The sequence below is a fragment of the Rhineura floridana genome, chromosome 19, assembly GCF_030035675.1.
Source record: "Rhineura floridana isolate rRhiFlo1 chromosome 19, rRhiFlo1.hap2, whole genome shotgun sequence".
In the NCBI taxonomy this organism is placed as follows: domain Eukaryota; kingdom Metazoa; phylum Chordata; class Lepidosauria; order Squamata; family Rhineuridae; genus Rhineura; species Rhineura floridana.
The window spans coordinates 6,734,408-6,752,230 of NC_084498.1; the positions used below are offsets into that span (position 1 = coordinate 6,734,408).

General features: G+C 45.4%; 1 protein-coding gene across 1 annotated transcript in view; it reads right to left on the reverse strand.

Moving 5' to 3' along the window:
* Nucleotides 1-2,962: 2,962 nt before the first annotated feature.
* The window catches only part of TMEM120B (transmembrane protein 120B), a 37,728-nt gene continuing 22,867 nt past the window's right edge, over nucleotides 2,963-17,823 (reverse strand). The window contains exons 5-12 of the mRNA XM_061603194.1: nucleotides 15,960-16,055; nucleotides 13,324-13,413; nucleotides 9,790-9,855; nucleotides 8,812-8,873; nucleotides 8,019-8,111; nucleotides 6,721-6,785; nucleotides 5,985-6,053; nucleotides 2,963-4,174 (exon numbers count right to left, since the gene is read on the reverse strand). Of these exons, the coding sequence (XP_061459178.1) occupies nucleotides 4,067-4,174; nucleotides 5,985-6,053; nucleotides 6,721-6,785; nucleotides 8,019-8,111; nucleotides 8,812-8,873; nucleotides 9,790-9,855; nucleotides 13,324-13,413; nucleotides 15,960-16,055 (649 nt within the window). The 3' untranslated portion in view covers nucleotides 2,963-4,066. The remainder of the gene's footprint in view (nucleotides 4,175-5,984; nucleotides 6,054-6,720; nucleotides 6,786-8,018; nucleotides 8,112-8,811; nucleotides 8,874-9,789; nucleotides 9,856-13,323; nucleotides 13,414-15,959; nucleotides 16,056-17,823) is intronic.

Here is a 17,823-nt window from a genome sequence, read left to right on the forward strand (position 1 = left end):
AACTAAAATATGTAACTTGTCCCTTGGGTCCTCCTCCGTGCCTGAGGACTGGAAAGTGGCAAATGTAACGCCAATCTTCAAAAAGGGATCCAGAGGGGATCCCGGAAATTACAGGCCAGTTAGCTTAACTTCTGTCCCTGGAAAACTGGTAGAAAGTATTATTAAAGCTAGATTAACTAAGCACATAGAAGAACAAGCCTTGCTGAAGCAGAGCCAGCATGGCTTCTGCAAGGGAAAGTCCTTTCTCAGTAACCTATTAGAATTCTTTGAGAGTGTCAACAAGCATATAGATAGAGGTGATCCAGTGGACATAGTGTACTTAGACTTTCAAAAAGCGTTTGACAAGGTACCTCACCAAAGGCTTCTGAGGAAGCTTAGCAGTCATGGAATAAGAGGAGAGGTCCTCTTGTGGATAAGAAATTGGTTAAGAAGCAGAAAGCAGAGAGTAGGAATAAACGGACAGTTCTCCCAATGGAGGGCTGTAGAAAGTGGAGTCCCTCAAGGATCAGTATTGGGACCTGTACTTTTCAACTTGTTCATTAATGACCTAGAATTAGGAGTGAGCAGTAAAGTGGCCAAGTTTGCTGATGACACTAAATTGTTCAGGGTTGTTAAAACAAAAAGGGATTGCGAAGAGCTCCAAAAAGACCTCTCCAAACTGAGTGAATGGGCAGAAAAATGGCAAATGCAATTCAATATAAACAAGTGTAAAATTATGCATATTGGAGCAAAAAATCTTAATTTCACATATACGCTCATGGGGTCTGAACTGGCGGTGACTGACCAGGAGAGAGACCTCGGGGTTGTAGTGGACAGCACGATGAAAATGTCGACCCAGTGTGCGGCAGCTGTGAAAAAGGCAAATTCCAGGAAAGGTATTGAAAATAAAACAGCTGATATCATAATGCCATTGTATAAATCTATGGTGCGGCCGCATTTGGAATACTGTGTACAGTTCTGGTCGCCTCATCTCAAAAAGGATATTATAGAGTTGGAAAAGGTTCAGAAGAGGGCAACCAGAATGATCAAGGGGATGGAGCGACTCCCTTACGAGGAAAGGTTGCAGCATTTGGGGCTTTTTAGTTTAGAGAAAAGGCGGGTCAGAGGAGACATGATAGAAGTGTATAAAATTATGCATGGCATTGAGAAAGTGGATAGAGAAAAGTTCTTCTCCCTCTCTCATAATACTAGAACTCGTGGACATTCAAAGAAGCTGAATGTTGGAAGATTCAGGACAGACAAAAGGAAGTACTTCTTTACTCAGCGCATAGTTTAACTATGGAATTTGCTCCCACAAGATGCAGTAATGGCCACCAGCTTGGACGGCTTTAAAAGAAGATTAGACAAATTCATGGAGGACAGGGCTATCAATGGCTACTAGCCATGATGGCTGTGCTCTGCCACTCTAGTCAGAGGCAGCATGCTTCTGAAAACCAGTTGCCGGAAGCCTCAGGAGGGGAGAGTGTTCTTGCACTCGGGTCCTGCTTGCGGGCTTCCCCCAGGCACCTGGTTGGCCACTGTGAGAACAGGATGCTGGACTAGATGGGCCACTGGCCTGATCCAGCAGGCTCTTCTTATGTTCTTATGTTCTTAATTTTCTCCCATCTCCCTCCCTGCCCAGCAGGCTGCCAGCAGAGGGGGCAGATCTCTCTTGCCAGAGCCCTAAATTGCCAAGGGCTTTTGAAATGCCAAGGGCCATATGAAGTTAAGCTGAGGGCTACAGCTTGCCCATCTGCACTGTACAGAGAGGCACCTGAAGGCTAAATCCACCCCCTAAAAGGTTTCCCACCAGATCATTTTGTCCCCCATGCACCAAGTGGAGACATAAGCAATGGGCTCTCTCCACCCATCCTGAACAGGAACAGAGTCTTTGGTAGAGTTTCTCTCCTTAAGACACAGGTGGCTGATCTGTGGCCTTGCAGAGGTCATTGGACTCTAGCTCCCCTGGGCCACGGCTCCACACTCAGCAGTCAGAAATGATGGGAGTTGTAGTCCAACAACATGCAGGAAGTCTTAGGCTAGCCACTCCCATACACAAGCTAACAAACTGGCATGTGGGAGAGGCCAGCTTAGGTGCCTAAAGGACCTCTGTTAACTCAGGGAGAGTTAAAGGATCCTGGTTTGTGTGGGACTAAGTCAACAGATAAAGCTAAAGTTGTCCATTCAATGAAAAATTAGTTACCAACAACCGCTGTGCTAAAAAAACAAAACTCCAATGCAACACATTCCCTTTCTTGGGAAAACACTTCAACCTGGTTACTGATCTGCTTTCTCCCCACCCCACCCCCCGCCCATACACACCTCCATCTACCTGCCTGTATTTTAACTTACTGCTTCTCATCCTAGCCATTGAAGGTATCCCTGTCCACAATCTTCCTTAAAGCCCATACTGACTCCTTTGGGTTTCCCCCCTATGATTTGCCTTCTGATTTGACAACCTTTCACTTTGTCTGTTGTCAGTCGTTTGATGCTTTTGCAAAATGAATTAGGAGCAGGGACTAGCCAAGCTGCCAATGCTTACCGTGCAGCCCTGTCACCACGTTCACAGCCACCTTTAAGATGTATTTCAACAATTTGTATACAGACACGTATGTGAGCAAGCACACACACAGTCAACCAAAGACCTCTTGCGCTTTGAAAACAGATGGCACCTGCTTCCCATTCTACATACAGAAGCCAAATGGACTGGCAGTTGAATCATACTTCAGCACAGGTGATGGGGTAGCATCCTCCACTGCATCTGAGGCAGCAGGCCAGATAAGGAAGCCCAAGACAGGTTGTGTGGCAACACAGGGAATAAGCTGGGGTGTTCAGGAGGAACAGCCAGGGACAGCTGCCACCCCCCAGTGGCTGCCTAACGGTAGAACTGGCCCTGCAGCATATGCATATAGATTAGATAGATAGTAGGATAGATAGATGATAGATAGATTAGATAGATGACATATCACAAATTGACTCTTCCTCAATTGAGGCAGGTCTTTATTTGCCACTTTTTCTTCTCCCTCTCCAAGGATCAACAGATTAGAAGGCTGAAAATGAAACATTCATTCAACGTTCATGTGAAGGAAGCTAATAACAAACTGAAATTTCTGTTGAATTTCAGTTAGGTTTTCTAAATTCACTTGTTTCTTCTTCCTGTAAGCTCGTCTAGCTGGAATAGAATACAATGAAGAGACAAAGTCCCCCTACCCCCAACAATATGAGTAATATGAGCCAACTGGAAACATTTTTAATTGGTTGCAAGTGAGGAACAGAAATGAAAGCTGCAGTGCAAGCAATACTCTGCTGCCCTACAGCAGGGGTGGGGGATCTGCGGCCCTCCAGATATTACTGGGCATTAACTCCCATCATCCCTGACCATTGGCCATGCTGGTTGGGGCTGATGACAGTTCCGAGACCAACAACGTCTGGAAGGCACCAGGTTGGCAATCTCTGCCCTACCAGCTTCATCAACCTGATGCCCTCCAGACGTTGTTGGACTGTATCTCCCATCAGCCCCTGCTGGCATGGCCAATGGTCAGGGATATATAGGGATATCTCATGGGAGATATAGTCCAAAATTTCTACAGGGGCACCAGTCTGACAATGGCAGCCCTATTATAGCTTCCGAGATGGGCTCTGAAGGGGAGCAGCACCCAGCAAATGGCCCCATACAAGATAATCCCAGTGGCTGCTTCAGGATCTGATACCTGGAACTTTAAAAGGAAGTATTTAATGAAGGTTTGCTTTATTCCAGAATAATTGGATTTCCTTCTTTTTCTCTCTTGAGAATCCATCTTCTTCCTGAAAGGGACCATCCCCATGGCTATACCCCAGCAAAGGCCATAAGGGTTTGGATGAAATTAAATATAAATAGTTGGGCTACCAGCCGGAGAGTCCAGCACTCATAAGTCGGTTGAGGAAGACTTCACAGCATAACGCGGATGAAACTGGCTGCAATGTCTGCTTATTATAGGGTCACTGATGAAACTGGAGGACTGTCCAGAACAAAAGTCTAATCACAGCAGAGGGGGGGAAACTAGCCAGACCCCGAGTCCTAGTGTCCCATAGGCACAGCCTGCTTTCTTCAAAACTTCTTCACTTTGTTCTTCTGAAGTTTAGCGTGCACAACTTTCAGAGTCGTGAGGAAGTTCCCAAGGAAGAGCACCAGAAATGTGAGGGCAAGCACAAAAACCTAGAGGGGCCAGGAGGAAAAGCAACATTTCAAACTCAAGTATATGCCCTAAGTGGAGTTTAAAGGACATTTTGAAACGAAGACAAACACATCCCACTGGAAAAGCTTGAAGAGCAACAGCTGTCTCAATAAGACTATGATGAAAGAGGCTGGGGGTAGCCAACATGGTGCCCTCCAGATGTTGCTGGACGACAACTCCCATCATTTGATTTTATTGTTTATCCAATGGTGGCTCCATGTCAGTGGGGCAGTGGAATCCACTCCAGGTTTCTAGTCCGAGCTTTCAAGGAGCTGTCCAAAGTACTGGTCAGAGTAGCTTCTACTGCCCCACTGACACAGAGCCACGAGCCACCACTGATGTTATCTGTGGTTTGTTTTTATGTGCACCACCTAGGATGTTATGTGCAAATGATTAAGTAGTATATAAATGTTTTAAATAAACAAAATACAATACATAAATCATCCAAGACCATTTGCTGCGCTGGCTGGGGATGATGGGAGTTGTAATCCAGCAACATCTGGAAGGCATAACATTGGCCACCCCCTCAAAATAGGCTAAACACATTAGAGTTAGTTGCCAGTTCATCCAGTTAAGTATACTGCAAATTGGCCATTGTTTGCGCTACTGGAAGTTCTTTTGTATGAACACAGTGCCATGGTTAACTGCATCAGTACTTGGGGACTTTCAAAGACAGACAGAGGAGATCCACCTTGGCCTCACTCTGTTGGTATCTTGAAGAGCACGTTGGGCAAAATGCATTGCCTTTGTTGGCTCGAGAGCTGCAGCTGAAACTGTATGAAGAGCTCCAGAAATGGCTAGATATGAATGCGCTTGCATATGTGAGAAGTGCTTTACATTGAAGTAACAGAGGTGGGCAAGCTCCTTGTTTGGGGGGTGCTTGCCCTCCTTGCTCCCCCCTCTGGCACCACCTTGCACCCATGCTTGCAGTGGATGGGGTGGGTGGGGCCAGGGCAAACTGTGGAACAGGGATGGGGAATCGGTGGCCTTCCAGATGTTCTTGGACTCCCACGCCCATCCGCCCCAGCCAGCACAGCCAATGATCGGGGTGCTGGGAATTGGAGTCCAGCAACATCTAGAGGGCTGCAGTCTGCCGGCCCATGCTCTGTATAGCCTGCCGTGTCAGCTTCTTAGCACTGGATGCAGAAACATCCTAAGACAATTGCTTAACAGATATAGGCTACCACATTCAGTAACCTGCGGGCAAAACCTCTACGCTTCTTTTTTGCAACTTTCAGTAACTTAAGATATTCCCTGGTAACAAAACGTTATCAAATTTTTTTCTCATATTCCTTCTGCTACCTTAACCCACTGACATAAAGCGGATTAAGACAAATCCATGGACGAAAAGGCTATCAGTGGCTATTAGTCATAGCGGTAAGGACCACTGGTAGCATGCTTTTGAATACCATTGACTGATTGATTTTTTATTTATGGTCATAGACCAAACTGAACCTTTACAAATACACAAATGCACAACAATACCGGTCGCTGGGGAACAGCGGCAGGAGAAGGCTATTGATGGCCACAATGGCTGTTGTCTACTGCAATGTGCCTCTGAATGCCAATTGCTGGGAATCACAAGCGAGGAGAGAGCTCTTGTGCTCAGGTCCTGCCTGCGGGCTTCCCATTGGGGCATCTCATGAGTCCCTGTGAGAACAGGACGCTGGACTAGATGGGCCTGATCCAGGAGGGTTCTGCTTGTGGTCTTACAGTATTTACGAAGTGCAATCAATCCCCCACTGCCCATTTATTGGGATACAGCTTGGTATTGTAGAGCAAAGCACTTACTTGCCATTCTTTACACTTCTTATGTCTCGACAGTTCAAAAAGTGTGATAGCATTGTAGAGCTGCCAAAACTTAAGGTGGGGGGGGAGGGGGAGAGAAAGGAAGATTGAAGAAACTTGCAGAGAACGAAGCAGTTATCTTAATGAAGAACTAGAAGCACTATTTCTAGACAGCATATAGCAGTTAACTCCAAGCTGACATCTACTTACATCAAATAATACCACGTTTACATTATGCCAGCCTCTTACGCCAGTCACAATGAATTCAAACTGTGAAGAAGAGCCAAGGTTCGGTGGTAGAGCACAATAGCTCAATCGGTGGCAACTCCACTTAGAACAGAATTTGCCAGCCCGGTGCCCTCCAGACGTTTTGGCTGGGGCTGACAGGAGGTGTGACCCTAAACATCTGGAGGGCACCACACTGGCAAAAGCAGAATTAGAAGGATCAGCTACCAGGTGGTGGGAAAGACCTTCTCTGCCCGAGATTCCGGAGAGCCTCTGCCAGTCAGAGTAGACAGTATTAGGCTAGATGGCCAAAAGTCTGATCCGACACAAGAGGGCTGTACCTGCAATGGAGCGCTTACATTCCATGCCAGAATTCAATGCTGTTCAATGCGTGAAGCTATACCTACAATCTTGCTGCCTATATGCAATACAACAAACAGCAGATGCCGTTACTCTCTTTGGCTGGTCCACATCTTCTGAGGATGCATTCATGAAAAGCTGACGTTCTACTTACATGCCCGAAGAACAAGAAGGGAAGCAGGAAGGTGAGCCCTCGCCACATCCAAGACTGAAATCCCTCTGTGAAGAAACAGAAGTGCCACAGCCAAGTTACGCGGCTTGGAATTTTCTTGTGCATAAAGTACCAATACCTGATGCCTTCCAGATGCTTTGGACTACAACTCCCATCAGCCCTAGACAGCACAGCTGTCCTGCTACCTGAGGCTGATGGGAGTTGAAGTCTAAAACATCTGGGTCGGCAAAGGCGGATTTAAATATATAAAATCACATTTCTTGCATGCTGTGGAGAGGCAGCCTGACCTAATGAAACAAAAACTAAACTAGAACAAAAAAAACGCACAAATATAACGTTACCCTGTTAACTGAAAACAGATATGGATTTTTCAAGATATTTCAGCAAGAATCTGCTGTTCTGCCCTTAGATCAGGTGTGGGGAACCTTTGGCCCTCCAGACGTTGCTGCTGAACTAAAACTCCCCTCAGCCCCAGCTAGCATGGCCAATGGCCAGGGATGATGGGAGTTGTAGTTCAGCAACATTTGGCAGGCCAAAAGTCCCCCACCCCCATCCTACATCTTTCTGGGGGAGGACGGGGGGAGAGAAACAAATCCACTTTAAAAACCATGATTTCCACGTTTAAAGCCTTTCCATTTTAATCCTCAGTAGAAATGAACCCAACAATTGGTAACAGGACAGAAAGAATAGCATTGGGTTCATCAAGATCAGGGGACTGGAAACAAAGCCTTAGGAGGAAAGACTGAAAGAACTGGGCATGTTTAGCCTTGAGAAGAGAAGACTGGGGGGAGATAGGATAGCACTCTTCAAATACATGAAAGGTTGCCCCCACTGAGGATGGCCAGGATCTCTTCTCAATTGTCCCAGAGTGAAGGACACTGAATAACAGGAAGCCAGATTTCGACTGAACATCAGGAAAAACTTCCTAACTGTTAAGAATGGTCTGACAATGGCACCAATGACCTAGGGAGGTGGTGGGCTCTCCAACACTGGAGGCATTCAAGAGGCAGCTGGACAGGCACCTGTCGGGGATGCTTTGATTTGGATTCCTGCATTGAATGGGGGTGGACTATATGGCCTTACGGGCCCCTTCCAACCCTACTATTCTGTGATTCTAAGTAACTATAAAGGTTTCCTCTTTGTTCCGTCAATAATTGCAGTTCATTTTTCCAGTTGCCGGCAAGTCATAAGGGGAGACAGGCAAACGTAGACTGGGAGTCAGTTAAGAAGAGACTGCAGCTTTAAGCAAACAGATGTGAAGGACGAGGCAGGCAACTCACCCACTGTGAGATCCAAGTGGTTTCTTTCCCCCAATGCGCGAAGTCTGTAGAGGCAGCCACTTTGATAGTAATATTGTAGAAACTGGACACAGCCTGGAAGAAATCAAAGGCGCTCCCCATGAAGCATGTCATACCTAGGAAGCTGCCTTAGAACAGAGTCAGACCATTGGCTCCATCTACTTCAGTACTGTCTACTCTTGACTGGCAGCAGCTCTCCAAGATTTCTGAGGGGAGTCTCTCCCAGCCCTTGGACCTCAAGCCTTCTGTAAGCAAAACAGGCGCTCTGTCACTGGGCTACAGCCCTTCCCCTTCTAAACTCTCTCCTCCTGCTATGTTCCCAACTCGTCGCTTTACAATTTGTACACCCCCTAAAAAACTCCCCCACGCTGCTCAGCTTTCCTTTGTTTAGGAGTGTATCTTCAGTTAATATCCTCCTTTTTCTTTGCATTTCATTTGAACTTGCTCAAAAAACTCCCTCGGGGACTTCCAACTGGCTCACTATGCCAGTGAAATTCCTAAAATGCAACTTCTTTTTCCTGGCGCAACATCCATGTTTAATGGGTGGGCATTTGCCACCCTGGGCTCCTACTGGAAGGAAGGGCTGGACATAAATTTAATAAATAGATAAATCTGTGTGAAGTGGCAAGTTAGGGAGCTTCCCTAATTATATTAAAATGCACATTGCTCTCTTGGACTCAGATTTGTGTTCAGTTCTGCAATATTCAAAGTGTTTCTCCAGCTGGGGTAGAGAGAAAATGCTGTGTTTTCATACAGAACTTGGAAGTATACTTACTCTGAAAAATTGAAAATGCTAAAAACTGGTTGCGGAACATTTGGTACATGAGACCATCTGGCCTGTGAGAACGGAGAAGGAAAAAAACAAAACAGAGTGATTTTTCAACACATACGCAAGCATGTGCGCTCTCTCTCTCTCTCTCTCTCACACACACACACACACACGAGTATCCTTCTGTATCACAATGCAGTGTGATACTGTCTGGAAATTAGGCACACACACACAGTAAACCTGAGAAAACTTGCTAGCCTAATCCCAGACAACATTTCTAAAATTCATTTCCACAAATGCAGAAGTAGCATATAGCACAGTTCACTGGATTGTGCTACTGGATTATACCACAACAGGCCACAGGTGTGGGAGATCACCTTCGTAAGTGGAGGGCAGGTAGGGAGAGGAGACGCTACAGGTTAAGACCTGGCTATGCTCCCAGGCATTTTAAGCATTTATGTTATAATTTAATTTTTTTTATTTTTTCTTTTTTTCTTTAGTTGCTGCTTGTGTTTATTGTTTGTTGTCTGATTTTATTGTTGATATTTTGTATTTTAACCTTTTTGTACACCGCCCAGAGAGCCACTCGCTATGGGCGGTCTATAAATGAAACAAATAAATAAAATAAATACATGGAAAGTTAGCACAAAAAGATTAATCTATCCTCCTGCATCCTGACACATTTACTAATTGCAGAGCATTACTTTAAATGGGAGGAGCAAACTGGATCCTCCACCCCCTGAAGTGGAATGGTCCAGGAAAGGCTGCACTACATGCTATTTCTTTACATTTTGAAACTCTGACTGCAAAATGGGCTCCTGCTGGGAGGAATGGCGGGATATAAATCAAATAATAAATAAATAAATAAAATGTTAATACAGAAACTCATCTATCCTACAACCCTATTAGATATCACTTACAAAAACTATTAGTTGCCCGATGCCGATTTCAGACATTTAAAGTATTAAAAAGGGAGAAGCTAACCATGTTAACATCACGCCAGACAGGAACGTAGAAACATAATGATGAGATACCCACCAGCCCTTGATCCTGGGAAGAAAGAGGACATAATTAGGGAGCGTCCACACGTTACACAGAGGCAAACCAGGAGCGCACGGCTTCCTGCCAACACTTATATGGCGCAAAAGGCAGCAAATAAATCTGTTGCGTTCATACTTCACAACGTTCCCCTCAAGACATTCTATTGCCGCGTTAATAGTCAATGGGGAAATGGGGAATGAGCACTAACTACACACAGATACACACAGGTCACCATTACAATAGCCTTCCATGAATTGGAGGCAGATCTTCTGAAGTGGGGAGCCTCCCTGCACATTTTAAAGGAGTGCCTCCAGCATTATCAGCTATGCCGCCCAACAAGATCAGCCTCAAAAGACCTTCTCTCCATCCCATCAGTCAAAACAGCCAAACTGGTGAGGACTAGAGAGAGGGCTTTTTCAGTTGTGGCCCCCACTCTGTGGAACTCCCTCCCAAATGATCTCCGCCATGCCCCTTCCATGATGAGTTTCCGCCAGGCCTTGAAGTCCTGGCTCTTCAGGCAGGCTTTTGGGGTTGGCTATATTTTATCTTCATTGTTTTTAGATTTTTAATGTCTAAGTATTGTATGCCTATTTTGTACGTTGCCCAGAGTGGCTGGACAGCCAGCCAGATGAGCAACTAATAAATTCAATAAATAAATAAATAAATTTTAGAACCCTGGAAAAAATGAGATGCTCAAATATGGGGGAAGCCCCAACAAGTACAGAAGGCTCCCTGTTTCAGACAGTTACATTCCAACTTGTAGAGCACAATGAGAGCAGCAGGCAGGGTGTGTGGGTGGCAGAATGAACATATTCGTTCCCAGCCTCCCTTCCCTTGTGTGTTAAGTTGTAACACAGGAGTGGGGAACCTTTAGCCCTCCAGATGCTGCTGAACAACAATTCCCATCAGCCCTAGATAGCATGGCCAATGGCCAGGGATGATGGGAGTTGTAGTTCAGCAAGATTTGGAGGGCCAACGGTTCCCCACACCTGCTTTAACACGGAGATGGAACATCTGATGAGAGCTAGAATCAGGTGTAACTCAAGACATTTTGTGGACACAACCTCATGTATTAAGTGGCTCTTTAAAGTAGAAGGCAAAACCTTTTTTTATTAAGTATACAAAATATTAATTCCCCTCTATTAGGGCCCCAACTCAGTAGCCTAGCCTAGGCTAGCCACAATGGGCTGAAATTTTGAATTCTGGAGAGGCAGACAAACAAAAGAAATAAAGAGAAAGTTCTACCATGATTACAAGAAGAAATATTTCTAGAGGGTAGACAGGTTTTGTGTTTTTGTTGTGAAAGACTAAGGCTGCAATCCTAAACACTCTTATCAGGGAGTAAGCCCCGTTGAAGATAGCAAGACTTGCTTCTGGGTAAATATGCATACCTAGGATTAAGCTGCAAGAAACCTTAAAAAGTGAGAGATTTATTATGGCAGAAGGATTCTTTATCAGATGCATAAGGGGAGTGTGGCTTGGCAAGCAACCAAGATGGACGCCTGAGGCCTTCGCTCTTTGGTTCATGGGGCCTAACTGCTACTAACAAAGCATCAAAAGCTGAAACTGACAAGACAGTGACTATAGAGTGAGCTCTGTGATGCAGCAAGGACCTACTCCGCCTTTTAAAAGGTCTCAAGGACACTTCTATTCTCTGGATTCAGGAGATAGTTCCTCTGACTCTTCAGACAGTGAGTTGACTCTGGCAATGGGAAAAGGCCCGGGTAAAGCCCCAAAGACAGCTAAAATGGCGGCCCAGTCATGTGACAGTGAGCCTTTACTGGATCATTTGCAATTTTTGCAGAGAACTGAACAGTGACTGGGCAAAATTACAGCAACCTCTTGAAAACCGAGTTGATAATCTGACAGCCAAGGTCTCAGATGTAGCTACAACAGCTAATAGTGCATATGAGCAGGGGCTGAAGCATCAAAGAAAGATAGAAAAAATGTCAGGGGTAATCAGAGAATTGTAGCTTAAAATGGAGGATCAGGAGAATCGGGACTGTCGCCAGAATATTCACTTTTGTGGGGTGAAATCTGGCTTACAGAGGCAAGATGTGGTATCTTATCTAGTGAATAGGCTGAATGAGAGTTGCCCAGTCCTGAATCTAACTGCAGACGCCTTTCGAGAGGGTGCACAGGGCTCTGGGAGCAGGTCCCTCTGACAGCAACCTCCCCACAGATATTGTTGTTCGCTTCTATTGTTTTCCACGAAAGGACAAATGTGCTTGCTCTGGTAACTCAAAGCTAGATTACTGCAATGCGCTCTACATGGGGCTGTCTTTGAAGATGGTTCGGAAACTGCAGCTCGTGCAAAATGCAGCAGCCAGATTGGTAACAGGGACCAGATGGTTCAAACATATAAAACCGATTCTGGCCCGCTTAAATTGGCTGCCTGTATGTTTCTGAGCTCGATTCAATGTGGTTTTAACCTATAAAGCCTTAACACGGCTTGGGACCACAATACCTGATGGAACGCCTTTCCCGACACGAACCCACCCGTACACTACGCTCAACATCTAAGGCCCTCTTCCGGGTGCCTACTCTGAGGGAAGCTGGGAGTCTGGCAACAAGGGAGAGGGCCTTCTCAGTGGTGGCCCCCAAATTATGGAATGATCTTTTTGATGAGGTGTACCTGGCGCCAACACTGTTATCTCTTCAGCGCCAGGTCAAGACTTTCCTCTTCTCCCAGGCATTTTAACAGCATTTGAATAGCATGTGTTTTTAACTTGCTTATCGGTTTTTCTGGGTTTTAATTTGGTATGGTTTTAAGTTTGTATACTTGTTTTTAATGTTCTTAATTGCTGTAAACTGCCCGAGAGCTTCGGCTATGGAGCGGTATATAAATGCAATCAATCAATCAAACAAACTTTACAAAAGGTGCATAAAGAGATGGGGAACCTGTGGCTCTCCACTGGTTGCTGGACTCCAACTCCCATAGCCCCAGCCACTACGTCCAGTGGTCAAGGATGGTGGGAGCTGTAGTCCCCCAACATCTGGAGGCACCAGGCTCCCTGCCCTTGTTCTGTCCCAATATGCCTGCTCCTTTTAAAAGGCAATACAAAACTAAGAATAAATATTCCACCTGTAAAAGCAAGCCATTTAGAGCAGGGGCTGGAGAACCTCTGGCCCTCCAGGTTGTGCTAGACTCCAATTCCCGTCAGCTCCAGCCAGCATGGCCAACTATTTGGAATCCAGCAACATCTGGAGGGCCAAAAGGTTCCCCAGCTCTGATCTAGAAGGTTACTAACAAAGCACAACCCATCTTCGCATGGGAGATATCATTCAACAATACCCCACCCACTATATGCTACAGCCTCAAACTCTAGCCCCAGAAACTTGGATTCACCAACTCATCAATGAGAGTATAAAGACGGGAGTACATGATGGCAAATGACATAGGTCTCACTAGGCAGAGTTGGAAGGTTTGTCTCACAAAGCCACCTGAAGCACTCTGTATATCTTGAGGACTAGTACCTCGAGCCATTGCTGATGAGGATACTTTCCCTTATCGTCAGCGTGCAGTAATACCAAACTAAAAGGAAGTTGAACACTTCATCAGTCACCCTGCAAGAGGAAACATGGTAAGAGTTTTCTCCAACTTGATTTACTTCAAAACTTATGTGCCCTAACTCAAAGGAAAATTAGAGTAATATTAGACAACACTGAGGTCCTGATCATGTAGATAACCAGCTACTTTCTAAGCTCACTTAGGCCCCACATCTGCACCACACATGTAAAGCTCTACTACACCACTTTAAACAGTCACAGCTTAACCCAAAGAATCATGGGAAGTATAGTTTGTGAAGGGTGCTGCGGGTTGCTAAGAGATCCCTATTCCCCTCACAGAGCTACCATTCCCAGAGTTCCCTGGGAAGAGAGATTGATTGTTAAACCACTCTGGGAATGGTAACTCTGTGAGGGGAATAAGGGTTTCCTAACAAGTGTGGTGTAGTGGTTAAGGTGTTGGATTACGACCTGGGAGACCAGGATCTGAATCCCCACACAGCCATGAAGCTCACTGGGTGACCTTGGGCCAGTCACTGGCTCTCAGCCTCAGAGTAAGGCAATGGTAAACCATCTCTGAATACTGCTTACCATGAAAACCCTATTCATAGGGTTGCCATAAGTCAGAATTGACTTGAAGGCAGTCCATTTCCATTTCAACAACTCTCAGCACTCTTCACAAACTACATTTCCCAGGGTTCTTTGGAGGAAGCCATGATTGTTTAAAGTGGTATAAGAGTGCTTTAAATGTATAGAGGAGATGGTGCCGTGGACAGATATCAACACAGATGCACACATACTCAGATTGGTCAGTTTCAATTACAATTTTCAGACTGGAGAACCTCTATAAGAACCCCAAACTAACAATCAAGATTTTGTAGTTAATTCCAAAAGCTTTGACATGTAGTTGTTATTACCACTTCACAAGGTAGGGGAACCACACTGTAAACAACACCCAAGTAAAGAGCCATAATAATTCTGGTACCCAATATAGCGGTACCAAATTCCAATATCCTGAGCAAAAATTGCTCGTTAAAACTATCCAGCAGCCACTGTGCTAAGGTCTTTCTAGCATTGCAAAGCTCATTTTGGTTTCACTGCCACCACCAAGATCTGGAGGAAGAAGGGAAAACAGAGGACCATAATCAAGGGACTCGGCTTAGGAACTTGCAGCATACCCCATGAGAAGGACATCAAGCTCCCATGCAGGCAGGCAAGGAAAGGCCTTTGTGCGAGAGGAGACGCGGATGATCCAATCGACTGCGGTGTGCCTCAGAGCCAGGAAAAGCATCACAATAGGACCAAGCTCGTATTATGAAATGGTCAGTGGAATCTGGTGGTTCAGATGTCATGGGACAGTGAATCCACTCCGGGTTTTAGTCCAAACTTTCAAGGAGCTGTCCAAACATCTTAGCTCCTAAAACCCAGAGCGGATTCACTGCCCCACTGACATTGGCGCCTCCAGCCTCCACTGCACAGGTAACTACAAATTTGACAACATCACTAAAGGGCAGTGTTTTTCAAACTGCTCTCTGGGAACACGGGGATCCCGAAAAGTTTACCAGGAAAAGTGCTCTGTCACCACCAATCTTGCAGCTAAAAGAGAAACACAGAAAACTGCCTCCTCCATTTATCCACTTGGCAGCTATCTTTTTTTTTATGTTTAGCCCAATCCTTCCCTTTATTTCCAGTCTTCAAGAGGAAAATGTCGTAGCTTACAAGCCAGCAACGCTCACCACCACTCCCTCCCACAAGAGGGAGACACCCATAGACTATTGGGGAACCCCAAGGTAAACACAGACACAGAAACACTTTAGGGGAAAAAAAACCCCAAACCCTAAGGTAAACCCCCCAAATTAGTCTAATGAGGACTAAGCATGCTAGTGACCATAAAATGCTGGCTGATTTGGGGTGGTGGTGGTGAAGGATGGAGAATGCTAGTAACCGCTAGACCTAGTAGGGTCTTCCTTGCAAGGATACTGTGGCCACTTGTGAAAACACTGGTACAGCTCTGCCCTACCTTGCCCTGGTGACCAGCCCCCCTATGGAATGGAATATCCTGGAGAAGGGCATGGCTGATGGACTGAGCAATCTTAGACATGTCTGCTCTGAAATTAAGTCCCACTGCATTCAATGTGGCTTTAAGGGGCACAGAACTGCAGCCTTGAAACTCTGAACAGAAGCACTCCGCACTGCAACATTTTGATGCAGATCTCACTTGTATTGTCCGATCTTCCTGACAGCGGCTCTCTGGCAAATACTTTTCCCCTCACTTTTTAACTGGAGATACCAAGGAGTGAACCTGGGACTCTGCATGCAGTGCTTGGGCTCTAACACTTCAGAAGAGTGGGTGGGTCCTAGATCTCACAGGTCTGACCAGTGCCCCAGATTAATGATTTGCAAGATGTTTTCCGGTCAAATGCGAGCATGACTCTGACTGCAGAAAGCTGCTCCCATCAAATCATGCTTTTAGTTCTCATCCACAGAGCCCAGGTTCTTTGCTCACAGCTTTCAGGTTTGCTAAGCAGAGCCACTTCTAATCAACTCCACGTTAAAAAATGTAAAATGTCCCTCAGCAAACAAACAAACAAACCTTGCCATCTTACCGATAATGAAGAACAAATCGGCAAAGGACCGCTCCAAGCAGTAAGATTATTGTCAAGTACAGTTTGAATTTTTCATATTCATCTTTGTAGGCAAACCTAGAAGAAAAGCATGAAATCAGGGAATGTCTTCTAAGACCCATCTCAAATCTAGAGCCAAATCAGAGTTTGTCTTAACATGAACAAGCCCTGAAGAGCTTTGGGCTCACATACTGCCCCACCCCCGCATAACATCCCGCCCTTGCGTGTGGCAAGACATCATTTTCATGGTTGTTCAAACAGGTAAACTAGGTTTTGCTCAAATCAGGGTCCTGGTTTGCAAGCTAGCACAAATCACAGTTTGACTATTTCAGCAAAGAGGAAAATGATGATTTGCTGGGCATGAGGAACAGAGGCAATATGCATTGGCCTGATTCATACATAATGCTACATTGCGGTTTATTAAATTATGGCTTCTTAAAGCACGGCTTAACATTATGCGCAAACCCTACCCAGCAACTTTATCGTGGTTGCCAAAAAACACAATCTAAAGACACGATTTGGTGTTCCCTTTCTTAACCATGGTTTGTTTGCCTATCCTACCCCAGACACTCCAGTTTACAAAGGCATGAGGCAAGAGCAGAAGGAAAACAAACCAAACTTTGGAGAAACAAGCCATGGTTTGTTTGATCATCTGTGGGACAACTTGTGGTTAACTTGTCATTTGTTAAACAAAACAAACTAAGGCTTGAATTTTTTTTTTTAATATGGCACCTTTTCCTGTTGCCATGCTGGTGCCAAATTCAGAATGTGCAAAATTTAGGCTGCAAAGGAAGAATCACAGTGGACTTTAACACATGTAAGTGCACTCCTGGGTCTTCCTTGGCAGCTGCGGCCTGAAATTTCCTGCACCTGCCGCCATACATAATGAGGAACAGGAACAGTGGGCCTCATCATACCTGCAAGCCAGATGTTCCCTGCCACCAGTTTAAACAAGCAGTGGTTTAACATTACCTGCAAACCAGGACACTGCATCTGAACTCACCCCAATAGCCTTGATGCAAGAAAGCTAAGTTAATGGCCCATACTCTCCTGCCAGCCTTCTCACTGTCAACATATAGATCTGGATTGCATGACTCAGTAGGCAAAACTGTGGCTCAGCAAATGTGCAGGCTCCCAGAGTGTTGCTTGTGGTCACTTTGCTCTTCTCCAACCCTTTTTCTGCCACGCCATGCTGTCAGTCAAGGTTTGGCTTAGCACATCATCCAAACCAGGACTTAAGGTTGAGCTCTCCTGACTGACCATGAACTATAACCAAGGTTTGTTCTTCATTACAGCTTGTGGTTAATGAAAGGAGAAATTAGTGTCCAGTCACCATTCGGACAACATGCTAAGCCAAACCTTGGCTGACCTCAATACAGTGCTGTGATAAAAGGGTCTGCAGATGAGCAAATCCAGGGGCCTGCACTTTTGTGTGGTCCTGCTGAGCCACAGGGCCCCTCCAGACATCCTTTGTATTGTGCACTCATGATTATTTGTTCTCACGACAACATCAGGGCAGTTTTATGCGATCTCGCTTTCAATACTGTTTGCGCCGGCAAAAGTTTTGGGGGCGGACATAACTGCTTTGTTTCCAATTGGGGCTTCCTGGTAAAACCTCGTACCTTTTTTTTTATATATACCACAAATGTTCCAGTTTATTTTTTTGTTCTACTTTTGTTTTGCTACAGCACAAGAAACAAAGAGCGGATAAAAAAAGAGAGTCTGACGCCCTGAACACTGTGTTTTGCGTGGGGCTTTGGCAAAGGATTGTTACATGTTTCATTGTTCTGATTGATAATTTGGCAGAGTGAGGAAAACACACGGCTCCACAGCTGCTGAGGAAGGA